Source organism: Watersipora subatra, chromosome 1 (genome assembly GCF_963576615.1).
Source record: "Watersipora subatra chromosome 1, tzWatSuba1.1, whole genome shotgun sequence".
Taxonomy (NCBI): domain Eukaryota; kingdom Metazoa; phylum Bryozoa; class Gymnolaemata; order Cheilostomatida; family Watersiporidae; genus Watersipora; species Watersipora subatra.
The window spans coordinates 48914175-48927653 of NC_088708.1; the positions used below are offsets into that span (position 1 = coordinate 48914175).

The following is a 13479-nucleotide window of genomic DNA, read 5'->3' on the forward strand; positions in this document are numbered from 1 at the left end:
AGATAAACAGAAAAATTGAATAGAATAGGTAGATAAAGAGAAAAATTGTCTAATTTTAATCTCTCAAAGATGTACCCATTTATGATTACGGTTTTATAAACGTAATTTTTGTTGAGGCCATCTTAAGCTCTGCTGACCAGGAACGGCATAGCATTATAGCATAAGCTTTTTGTTTGGTAGTTTTAATCTAATTTCAATGCTAACAAAACTTTTCTATATCAACTCCTGCTTACGGAATAACAGCCATCTGTTGAGTTTAAAGCTGAAATTAACTTTTATCAAAGCGGATACTGAGCTTATAGATTCCCATAGCAAAGCAGCAGCTGATACGCGGCTATACTAAGCGTCTCTCAAAGCCAACCCCTGTGTTTGCTTATGTGATTTGCCTTTGAATACCGTGTGTACGAATTCGTTTTTGAGTGCAATACTTGTATTAGATTTACATTTTCAAGTGTTACGAACACCGGGCGTGTTTGCGCAGGGGATGAGGTGACGAAGGAACGTATGCACGAGGCCTTAGCACTCGAGTGATCATCCATATTGACGTAGCATGTCACACTCACGTAGCTTTTTGCATGTTTATAGTAGATGGCGGCTGGTCAGAATGGGGGCCGTGGGGAGAGTGTGATCATACGTCATGTCAGGTGTTCAAAAGAAGAAAGTGTGATAATCCCCCAACAATTGGTGAAGGAAAAGTCTGTCCTGGTGCGGACTTTCAAATGACTAACTGCAGCGAGCAAATCTGCAGCAAACCCGGTAGGCTATGGTTTAAATAATTTCATTTGTTTGAAGCTTGGTTTGCAAAGAATGGAGTTTTATCCGTAACTATATTTGTATATTCAGTTCAACTGATTTCTATTTCAGGCCAAAGAAATGGATTTCAAGGCAATAATGAAGGTAAATACATAACAATTCACCTGCTATGACCTGCTATGACTTGACAACTGTCAGCCATTCATGATCACTCCAGTGTTCAGATCATAGCTTTCACTGTTTCAATATTTGTGACACCAAAATGTTGAAGCTTGTTTGTTTGTTCATTATTGTTATGGGTTTATCTACAGAAGGTTCTGGAAGCATATCTACAGAGGGTTCTGGAAGCATATCTGCAAAAAACTAGCTTGTTAAATTAATCGGCATACTCATAGGATTGCCTATTTGAATATTTCTGATCTATTCTAATCTATGAAATCTCTAGTTTCTTACAGTTTACGAGAAAAAATTCCTCGGGCAGTTTTTTAGTTGGCGCCTTCACGATTTATTTGAGACTACAAAAAATGTGCTTTTTCGCACAAACTTGCAAATTGAAGAGCCAAAAAAATTTGTAACATATTTTATGTGGAACATCATCTAATTACAATAAATTAACAAAATAATTGTCTAGAAAACACCTTTGACCTATTTAAGCATTGTCATATCTCTCATATCACTCATGATAAATTGCAGTCGACAGTCAAAACATCATTCTGTGGGTTGTGCTCTGCGCTGCTGTCGCGGTATTTGCCATCATCCTTGTCATCATAGTTATGTGTCTTATGAAGAAGAAACTGAGACACGACAGCGTATATGAGAACAGACCAGCTGATGTCGGTGAGTGTTTTACCTATGTTATACACAAAGCACTGCAATCATGATGCAAAAATGTTTGACTTTTTATTAAGTAGGCCTATTCTTTAGATGCCTCGATAGTTTACTTTAATCTGTAAGCAACCAAGAAATTGGGTCACTCTAAAGTTCAATCATTAGAAAGTTGACTCATAGAGATGACTCATTCCGTTATGTAGGCATAATCATTGTTCTACCACATTTTATAAAAATGTATTATGTATGTCATTTATGCTCGTTGTACGTTACTTTCAAATGCATCTTATTCAAATTAGATTTTGGTACAGAGTTGGAGCTGGGGTTGCATAGGCACAATGATATTTAGTTTATGTATTTTCAAAAAGATATATATAAACAATAATGAAATTTCTTTAAGTATTATTATGGACAATTTGCAAGGAATTTTCTTATAGGCTTTTTATTCATGTTTTTGGATCGACTGTGAGAGTATTTACAAATTCATAATTAGTCTACAGAGACTAGGCAGAAAATATTTTTTAAATAGTGTCTACTATCATTGTAAACTCATTGCTACTTAGATAAGATGTGCACTCGGGTTTTGATCCCTAAAATGCCAAATATGTCCTAGCATCTTGATTTAATATTATAGAGTAGGGTCATTCTCAAGAACATCACAACATTGCATGTAAGTTTGCATGTAACAGTGAGGTGAAGGCAGCACGGATTGGCAGCATCAAAGGATGCATAAATAGTGAATATAAACTGATAACTGATGCACCGGCAGCGTGTCAGCCATACAGGCTGACTCTAATAATCACATCAAAGTATACAACGCCAGCTCTCTCATTTCAATTACCAAAGCCTCTTGTTGCCTGCGTTACATCCCTTCATTAAGGAGAGCAGAGCGTTTGTCTTCCTTTTTTGTATTTGAACAAAAGGAGGCAAAAAGTCACAGACGAAAGGCGAAGCCAGCAGTCGACAAGTTATTGCAGATCTTCTATTAGTCATCCTTTTCAATCGATTGTTGTTTTACAGAGAGCAGAGATAGTCGAGACGGAGAGAAGTTTGACAACACTAGTCATGGTAGGTGACTTGAGGCCGTGAAAGGAGACTTATTCATATAATTTATCTCTTGTGCTCTCAATAACACTTGTCTAATTACGCTTTCTAATGACCGGCAATCAGGGCCTTTCCATTCCCACAACAGGCAATTATCAACCTCTGACAATCATACGCGACCGACGCAAACAATTCTGACAAGTAAATTATAGTCGACTCTCTCGCAGTTGCATTTCTTTGAACTCCTTATAGCGTAATTTAATTTATTCTGAGTCAGCTATGAGAAGGATCTGTCTGAATCAACTATCTCAAATATGATAGTTACACCATATCGCTTTCCTCCACTGTTTATTTTATTCGTATCGCAGGCTGCTAATAATGTCAGCTAATCAACCTGTTCTGTAAGACGACCGGGTACGATGCGTTGTGTTACATTTCTTGTAACCTTTGTTAGGTTAGCTTACTTAGCCTGAGCTGTGCGACTAGGTGTCCGGTAGGGGGTCATGATGCGCTGTAGCTTGTGAGTCATGCGAAATTCATGCTTCAGAAATAATCACTAATTATTGTATCTTTTCCTAGCTGTATATCATCTGTTTTGGGAATTCACTAAATCAGTATAAACAAAGTGACTTCTTTGTTTCAATATCGTCTGTATTTTATTTCAGGCATCTCCACGCAGCCAGATATTATGGCTAGCATGCCCTTGCGACATCAAAGATCCTATGCGACATCTCGAACTGATTCCGTTGGCACTGGATCGGAAAAAATGCCAATGATCTCTTCCAATTCTCGACCTCTCCCGACACAAAGAGAATATTACATGCAGATATCGCCCAATACTAACTGCGATGCTCACGACTATATGCAAATAGGTGAGACAACTTTTCGCTTTTAAAATGGTTTTTAATTGACTGAAAAATCATATATCATTTTTGCTTGCGAGAAAACACCTTACGATAGGGTCAAGGACCAATCGTGGGTAGCTAATGTTATTGTAGACTTACTTTTTAATAGAATACTTATTATGTTTGCTTGATCAACTAGAAACATTGTTTCAACACCGGCTGTACAAACGTTTCATTTTCAAGAAATACTTCTATAAAGTCATTCCAGTTGATAGCTTCGAGGAGTGCCCCATATGCAGGCGATACTCAAGTCAGCAGTGCAAGCAAGTTCTCCATAGAGAACATAGTTTAGTGGAAGTAGACAAATTTCAACACCAAATTTAACATCAAGTTTCCAACTTTGAACAAAACTGAGAGATCATTGCTAATGCACACAAAGATTAGGCCTTGACCTTAGAAAGAGAGCACTATACAAACTTACTACTACAGCTGCCGATGCTATTATTAGTCAAATGAAATTAGAACTCACAACCCACAAATTTCGCAAATCTCAAAAATCTCATAAAGTTACGATTTTCTTAAGAGCCAGAGCTAGAATACGACTAAGAGGAAGACGTGCCAAAACAGAGATGTTTCATCGACAATTTACTGCGAGTCAGTTATTCTTGCTAGTCTACGGATGTGAGTTGAAGGAGCGAGAATGTCTCAGATGTTTCTTATCTCTAGCAACGCTGAATCGCCTCAAGCCTCCGGGTGGCAATGAGTGCAGCACTGATTGCACAATGAAGGTGTATGCTAAAGCTCAGTCAGTTAAAGTGACTTTTGTTCTTGCATTAACTAGAAATTATCGGTGAGACGTCTGAGTATAAAATGGGAGGTACCAGTGCACTGTCTACCTTCTATAAAATTCCCTACTAACATCTTGTTTCCTCGTGTCATTTACTAGCATTGTTATCTCTTTTGCGAGCTTCATAGACATGCATAGTTGTTGTGGTCTTAAAGTTATAGGTTCAATCCCAGTCAGGTGCTATCTTTTGGTGAAGGCGCAATTAAATTCAGTTCCAGCTGATGGCTACATTAGATCTGTTAAATAGATTGATATAGTCACATTAAAACTAGGATTAAGGTTTTCAACACGCTTCACTATAATATTTACTATAAGGGCCGTGTCTGTCTGTCCAAAGCCATGCTTACTTGTTTGAAATGCGCCACTCAATTACCTTGCTGCAATGTGGAATAATTGTACACAGAGTTATTACACATGATTATCTTTCACGGCGCATGGGATTGCCAGTTCATTAGTAAGCATCTATTTTTGTCAAACAATATTTGCAATCCGTTCGGAAATCACGCATTCATTAAAAAGACTGTTTTGTTTTTTTAACTCACGAGAGTTTCAGCTATTAAATATAATCTGTTACATAATGTAAAACAAATGGGGCTGTCGAGTGAACCAATTATATGACGCTGCCTTTAGGTCGGACCACTCTAGTCTTCAGTTATTGCTTCACCACAATTTTCTGCTGTCCTCAAATAGTGATAGATAAATTTCACTCCGTCAAGTGAAACCTTTTCTTTAGCTGATGTCCTACTGAATAGGGCGAGACAAAAAATAATCTTGATTTCTAGTTTCATCAAAGGTTACTCAGTCCAACTGCCCAGATTCAGTGAGTAATCATTCTACAATTAAAGCAGTCTTAAATTTATCTGGTCGCATCTACAATAGCGAATTCACACACAAACAGATGCTTACAGACCATAAAAGAAGTGTTTGCGTAGTAAAACCGGCAGGAGTGAACCAGCCGCATAAAAGTTGCAAAGAATTTATTGTCCTGTATAGGCAGATTTTTATCTGCTAATTGAATATGGCCTTTATATGTGAATCAACAATGTTCTTCTAGGAAGTGGTGGAGATTCAGACGAGAGTGGAGACGGGGATGATAAACTCTCACACCATTCTTCGAGTCCTGAGTCTGGTATTTGTAACTCGAGTGACCGACAATCTATAGCTTCAGGTGCCTCGCCTACGAGGAGTGAGTTGGAGGCTCTAGCCTGGGCCAACATCACTCATGTGGGTGGAAGGCTATGTATAGTTGATACAGGTATGTAACTGGAGGCATGCGAAATATTAGATTGTAATCTTTTTTGGTATTTTTAAAGACTTTTTTCTGTCAGTCATCTTTGTTATTTTAAACCAAGAGTTGTATGAACTGAAATGACCTGTTTTAAATATTTCAACTACTAAAAAATGACTTTTTTGGCATTCAATCTCAGAAACTTGTTCTTTCATTCAGAAACTGTACAAAATATGCTGGAAACACTAAAAAGATTTTCTCAAATTAATGACTTTTTTGGAAAGTTTGCTGTTCAACTCTGTGCTACAGACAATATTGAAACATTTAAATTAGAATGTATGCAGCCCCTTGACTTGATAATATTTGAGAAAGCTGTGAAGGGTGACTGCATTAGACCTTTCATATTCCCGAAAGATTCTTTGAAGCGTTTTGGATGTCTGCGAATGCTATAAACTATTCCATCATGTTCTAAAGACTAATTTCATGGTGCTTGCTCTAATATAGGAGTCTCCATGACAGTTCCGGAAGGTGCTATAGGAAGAAACCAGACAGAGGAAGTCTTTATAGCATCGTTACGAGAAGACAAGGAGAAGCCCTCACTATTAGGTGAATAATCTTACCGATGTCACCAATGTCATTCCCTTGTCTTCTTTACCAATTGGATAAGTTGAAAGATTACATATGAGCGGCAAGTGTCACGAGGAGTAGTCGTATGTAAATTAGTATACTAAAGTAATGATTTGGTTCGAAGTTCATTACGAAATGCATTTTATATCAATACATAGTTCATTTCCTATACAATTACCTCTTAATCCACGTTTAATGTTTGTACAATATAAAATATTGTGAAGAGTTGCGAGGAGTTGATGGAAGTGCACTGGCATTCTCATCGCTCATCGCTCTCTCATCAAAGCAGCTGCCAATCAAGGTTGATGGTATTATCATAATTGATCTCCTATACATTTCAAGAATCCTGTATTTTGGTCTTAATACTCGATAACTAACGCAAAGCTGTGGATGTATTCAAAATCATTTTACCAAAACTATGCGACTTTATTGATGGCAAATACGCTCACAAATAAAAGGTTGGATGAATTGTATATTTGCTTTTAAATTCTTTATGAAGTTGGCTAACAAAATCAATATATGACAACGAGTACTGTTTTTATCAAGCAATTCTCAAAACTGGAGATGATAACAGAAATAAATAGAAGTTAATTGCTCCGCCATATATTGTCCAATCACTTTTATCTCTGATGAGAAAAATTTGTTGATAGAAAATCGATATAAATTGCTTCATCTGATTCAGCAGCGAAACATCAGATGATGTTAACGTAATGTTGTGTATGTGGCCAACAAATCTAGCCATGACTACATCGGTTTATCTTGTTACAGAGAAACAGACATTGCTCAGCCCTGTAATATTTTGTGGACCACAAGAAACTACTTTCAACAAATCGCTCATCATCTCATTCGACCACTGCGCTAGTCTCAAACTCGGCCAGTGGAAGTTGTCCATATACAGTAGCAACAGCGCTTACGATGAGCCCACCCAGTGGAAGGTGAGTCACCCATAACAAAATTCCAAACTCTAATGATAAATTAAATATTTTATTTGTGAAAAATTAATACGAAAATAAAAGCAAGTAAAAGATAATTACCAGAAAATCAAATAACAAATTTCTATTTTGGTAGTGGCTGGGGTGTAATGCTGACGTTCCACATTTCATAAGTTATATTACCTAGGCTAAATTTGAAATTATTGAAATGATTGCTTCCTGATTTACTACTCTATTGCTTCAGTTCCATCATACAGCTAGTATATCTGAGTCATAGTGTCATGGCGGATCACAGCTAGTTTCACAAATAACAAACCTGAATATTGAAACACCTGGCCTGGCTGTAAGCGACGTGTATTTATGCTGGGACTGAATAGCCCCTAATCACTGACAATCAGATATAATCATTGTTAATGACTACAATATTATAATATGTCAAATTATCTAGTCTTATGGGGGATTATTACTGTTGTGACACAGGGGCGTAGCTGAACTAGTTAATGGTAACATACCTCTGTAAAGTACTTCAGTGTTAGGAAGGGTTTTTGGTCAAGGCATGCAATAAATTTTGTACTAGTGGTATAGAGGTTTTGCTCTGTTAAGCGGTTGCCGTACTTCCTCTCAAGATGAAAAATTGTTTCAATAAAACCGGCTCTGTAGAAAATGTTAGGGATCAATGAATTGTCAAGCATTCCTAATGTTCGTTTGAAGCCTATTAAGGTAGAGTGTACACAGTCTACGTGAGTCATAGCTATAAAATGAAACTGTTTTTACCAATACAGAAAGGTTCATTTCGTTTTCTCAAATGAGTGAGCGAAGGAGAAATTTTCTCCTCCGGGTGGTATGTGACTCAAAGACTCCTAGAGCATCGGATTGCCTAAAAAAACAGGTTGAGTGCATCAATCCCTAGTTGGCTACAAACCTTCCACTCGGAACCATAATTTAATCAAGCCATCACTGGCTTTCTTTGTTGCCTGACTCTCTAATGTCAATTTGCAATGCTGCCATCTTCACACTCTTGCAGTTCTGCTGACTTTTACTGTTTACAGAGGCTCGTCACTCTCAACCAAGAGCTGCTCCACATGCCTGTTTTCTGTCAGCTAGACAGCAACCGCTGCCACATTATGGTCGACCAGCTAGCATCGAGATACTGTCTAGTCGGCGAATCGATGTACGGCAGCAAAGCTGTTAAACAACTGAAACTGGCAGCATTCGCGCAGCCATTCTCTAGTTCGCTGGACTCGTGCATCAGAGTCTACGTGTTGCCAGATACCCAAGATGCTTTCTGCGTAAGTAAATTTTATAAGCTCTGGTATCGCTTACAATTTTTATGAAGAGTGTACAATAGGAGCTGTAACAAGAAAATATGTTGTGATTGTGAAGTGTTGCTCTTATAAAGAAGTTGATGTCGAGTTCTGCTACTACCAGTTCTCATGACATTCGCAAGATGGATACGTCAAAGTTCCGCAAGGCAAAAGTGTTTTATTACTCGCAAATTGTTATCGAATGTGTAATCCTCGCAAAAGATGGAAGCGGCTAAAGATGGACGACTCTTGCGAATAATACGCATACGAAGCTATTCCATTTTTAACATTTTCTACAATTCAGTCGTTCCTATTTCGAATTGAGGGAGACAAGAGTGCAAATGTACGATTCTGGGGTAGAGTTCCTTACTCTTTGTAACAAAGCTTCCGCGTTGATCGGAATGTCGATTGTCCATGGAAACACTTATCGCACGGTAACTCGACGTGCGCGCAATTCCCAATCCGCATCATCTGCGCAATAGAAACAGTGCTTGCCTTTTCTCGCTAAACCTTGAAGAACAAAGAACTGCTATGAAATGCTCAGCATGCATTTAGTTGACAGATTTGAACAGTGAAAAGTTTATTTTTCTGTATACATTTTTAACCTAAATTCCAAGAATTGTCAATGATATTTAGAACTGTTTTCAATGACTTTATCCTAAAATGTTAAAAATCGTTTTCGTCCAAAAATTATTCATTATAAATTATATAGCCCAACTAAAAACTTTCCTATGGTAAAAGTGCCTGTAGTTGTCTTTCTGTAGTGCTAGGAGGTCAAGCTACAGCAAACATAAAGCACGTAGGCAAGATTTTATCGGTGTTGTATTCAACGATGCAAGTCTTGTGCCCATGGCAACCAAGCAACTCCCTTTACTACTGGTGCCTAATTCCTTTTTCACGTTGACAGTTAGAGGGCAGAGAGCGTGGTCTCTTATCAAACCAATCTTATTTCAATGTCGCGTGCGCTAGGTTTGATGTGGCTAGTTTATACATGAATTGTCTTTTGGTCTCCATGATCAAAAACGGCAAAACCATAACTAAAAGTTGTGCTTGATGTACCATAACTAAAAACAAAGAGCGACCATTCTCATGCGTTACGCTTAATCTAAGATGTGATTGCTGATGTATTGTAGAATGTGGTACAGCAGGAGAGCAAGCTGGGTGCAAAATTGATGGATAGGCCAAAACAAATCGCATTCCAAGATGGTGGCCATAGTCTATGCTTAATGATAGACAGTATTTCCAATGGCTGGGCGAGCAAGATGCCGGCTCAATACCAGGTGAACAAACTGAATAAACAGCGTAATTCTGGTCTGAGTCTACACTTAGACGGGCTAAATTTATTTTAGGAAGTCAATTAAAAATATATGTAAAGGAAGCCTTTTCTTACGTTTCCTAGCTTTGATTTAACTTCTTCTAGATGGAAAGGTGTAATTTTTACTTTACTACTGTTGCTTAGGTTTTGAGGTTGTTGGTTAAGCATGAATGCTATACTTTATTTTCTTACCATATTACAAACGGAATACTCACATACTGTTACAGCAAAGTTATAAAGCGATAAAAAACTTAACAATACAAGCGATAATAACTTAGCGATACAAACTTGAAAGCGATAAAAGTAGCATTTATTTCAGTTAAAATTGTGGATTCCATATGCCATTCTACATAAACTTACTGCGGTGTTTGTATGATTAACATGATGGCTGGTTTCAACATCAAAGATGTTTTCAAGCGAATGATGCCAAAACAAAACAAAATATCACTGTTGGTCAAACAAGTATTGTAAGAATTTATCTCATTCTGTTATCTAAATGTTGCACTAGCTAAATTAGTTAAAGAACAGCTAAAATTTATTTGCGAACCAAGTTTTGTGTATTAATATTATTTTCAGGGGAGGTAAATCTAAACTTTAATGCGAGCCTTATGATTGAAGAGTATATTGTTGTCCTTTAATTAGTTTAAGTTATTTTAAATAAAATTGGAATATTTGTAGGAGATTCCTTTCCGTCACATATGGAATGCACATTCTAATCTTCATTGCTCATTCGCTTTCGAGCGCGTACCAAACCACCCCAACTCGACATTGAGTTGCAAGATTCAAGTCTACCAGAAATCAGTGCTAAGCAACAGACAACAGATCAACATTAATGGCGGAAGCCTTGAGGTAACTCAAGACTAAACATGATAAGCCCTAACTTAATGAGCAGCCCATAACTGGACTCTTGTGAATAATCATTTGTGGTCACCAGGATTTTCTGCCTTCTTTGAAGTTGAATGTTGAAAATATGCTGAGTGAAACATGACTATCACGGTCGACTGTTCCCAGCATACAAACGTGACTGTAATATGTTTTTACAACTTTGTGGTAAATCTAAATTTACAAGAAATATCTTAGATGCTAATCGTCCTCCGTTGATCTTGTAGTCGAGTTTCAAGGTGGTTGGTCAGAAAGACCTCTCAAGTACGGTTACTGTGAACACACAATCTAGCTCTGGCTGCAGTAGTATGGTGGCTATTGACAATCGAGACCAGCAGATATTCAGGCTGCCGACAGCGTTAAAGAAGAAACTAGCTAATCATTTAGACATGACCTGTATGAGGGGTAATGATTGGAGGATGTTGGCCGCCGCACTCAGTTCTGATCGGTGAGTGTCGCTGCTGTGATTCTTTCAAAGTAGTTGATCAATATACAATAATCAATAATATCAATAATACATTCATAGGTCAAAAATCATAACTTTTGGTTTCAATTGATAATAAACTTTATGACTTGATAGTGGACAGTTTCTTCATGCTGGTTTAGATCAATGTTTCCTGATCAGTGGTGCTCAATTGATTCTTGCACCCCGACCCCATTAGCAAACAACAGCTCTCACCACTAAGGGGTGCGAGCTGAGGTTCAAAAGAAGGCAAGAATCAATTGTGAAATCGAAAAAAACGTATTTGTCATCGCGAAAACATTTGAGTTATCAATGAGTTATCAATGGTATCAATATGAGTTGTCAGTCGCTTATCAGCACATCCAAATGGCGAAAAATCATGAAGTTTTGTATATAGTGTAACACATTTTTCAGCAAAAAATGATCACAAATGATAAGTCAATAACAGCTTCAATTCTGAGTTATCATTTGACAAATCTTTCATCGCTTTCCGATTATTGGTAGAATGACCTTCCAATAACATATTGTTTCCATACAACGTGAATATGTTTGTTTTTCATTATGTTTAGAGCCTTTGTTGTTTTATGCCTAACAAGAGGGTGTGGAATTGCGAAATGAATAAGGAAGCGCTGTTTTAGATGGAATAGCTATTTTTCATAATAGCTGCATTAATTAGTCAACTAAATTACATGTTTAGTGTTTAAGACTCCTTTATTACTCCCTAAAAGATGCACGCCTATCATTCCTACTAAATTTTAAAAGGCAGAAAGTGTACTAGTTGTTAAGAGAGTTGGCCAATGAAGTGTGAGCTATACAAATAGGTTCTGTCCGAAGTACACACAAAACACATCGGTGGCATATCAGTGCCAAACATTGCTATGTGTAGCCACTTCCTAACATTACTATTAAAGATAATATATTAATTTCTTATCATTAGTTAACAAACAACGGCATTATCTAGGTGTTTATCTTTTAAGAAACTTGGTGCACTTGTGGGAGAATAAAAATGTTCCGAGACGTTCCTAGTGCGTGTCAGCTGTCTAGCCAACAACAAAACAAGCAAATCGCCGGTTGCTGGCACCATAAGAAAAAGAAAAGCAGTGTACGACGTTGATATTTGAGTTATAAGGTGATTGTGTTGACCATTTTTGGCTTATAATCCTGATAAAAAATGGTGATAAACATATAAAAAATGATGAGAATCAGGGTTTGCAATATAAAACAAGTTAAGGGGTGACTCATAAAGCCTGACCTTGACATCAAGTTTGTTTCACTTAAAATTTAGCATGTACAATCGGTCTTAATTTTTGGCTTGACCAGAGAGTTGGTCCACTAATAAGCATTTTTCCTCACAACTCATGAGAGTTACATCACTTACTCGTTTCGTCTTGTTATTTTATTTATTACTACTGTTCATCCTAATTGTTATTATTAATCTTTATTGTTATATGCTTGCAGACAGCTCAACTTTTTTGCATCTAAGCCAAGCCCAACTGAAGCGGTGTTGGATTTGTGGGAAGCTCGAATCACCTCAGAAGAAGCGCCGGTAGCTGAACTAATAAACATTTTGCGAGCGATGGGGCGGCAAGATGCCGTCTCAGTCTTAGAACAAAACATGGGCAATGCCTGGGTATAACACCTATATTTGGAGTTATCTCATCTTGATGATATCTATTACTAGTGGCACTAGTCACCCTATATTCTTATTATATAGCTTTAGTTTTATATACCGAGTGCTGTAAATAGTGACCACTGGCTACAGCGCTGCCACAATGAATTTTATTGATATTTTTCATATTCGTCCAACCTTTTGACATTTGGATCTAAAAACAGTTCAAAACACAATGGTGTCAAAGACTCCATATTATATTATTTCTACAACTAACAGACATAATCAAAGTTAGTTGAACTTTTTTAGTATTTTTCTATAAATATTTTACTGAAAGTGAAAGAATGTCGATCAATATTTCGTTACTACGGCTACAAAAAAGGCAAGCCGTGACAGCGTGTCTATAGTTAGACAGGCTATATCGTATGGTGCTGCACATGCTACATACATTACTAATCTCTTTCTATTGTTATTTTGGCTGTACGAACTTCGACAACAGTGAACTTCCATGTTTACTGTTGAAGTTGTTCTACCCTGCTATCCATAGAATCGCGCATGGTATATACTGCTGAATGCTCCTTTCCCATCTTGATATTTTTTCTTTTCCTACCCTTACATATCTGATTGTTTTTATGGTTGAATGATGAGCAGTCTACCATACTGTTGATTTATTCGGTGTACATATTAAATTTTATTGTATATTTCTATGGAATGCTCCTCAACCTTTTATTTAACTCTGAATGCTACCAGAAAATAAATATAATATTTTGACAAGGAACTATCTGTAAACTTGTTGTTAAAC

The 13479-nt window shown here is 37.2% G+C and overlaps 1 protein-coding gene across 2 annotated transcripts in view; it reads left to right on the forward strand.

Moving 5' to 3' along the window:
- LOC137393628 (netrin receptor UNC5C-like) overlaps positions 1–13455 on the forward strand; it is a 34609-nt gene extending 21154 nt beyond the window's left edge. For both annotated transcript variants that reach the window (XM_068080276.1, XM_068080268.1), the window contains exons 7-19: positions 586–756; positions 865–897; positions 1447–1590; positions 2602–2649; positions 3291–3497; positions 5372–5572; positions 6050–6151; positions 6941–7107; positions 8154–8393; positions 9542–9688; positions 10402–10572; positions 10833–11053; positions 12527–13455. In XM_068080276.1, coding sequence (XP_067936377.1) covers positions 586–756; positions 865–897; positions 1447–1590; positions 2602–2649; positions 3291–3497; positions 5372–5572; positions 6050–6151; positions 6941–7107; positions 8154–8393; positions 9542–9688; positions 10402–10572; positions 10833–11053; positions 12527–12704 — 2030 coding nt within the window. In that variant the 3' untranslated portion in view covers positions 12705–13455. The remainder of the gene's footprint in view (positions 1–585; positions 757–864; positions 898–1446; positions 1591–2601; positions 2650–3290; positions 3498–5371; positions 5573–6049; positions 6152–6940; positions 7108–8153; positions 8394–9541; positions 9689–10401; positions 10573–10832; positions 11054–12526) is intronic.
- The last annotated feature ends 24 nt before the right edge of the window (positions 13456–13479 follow it).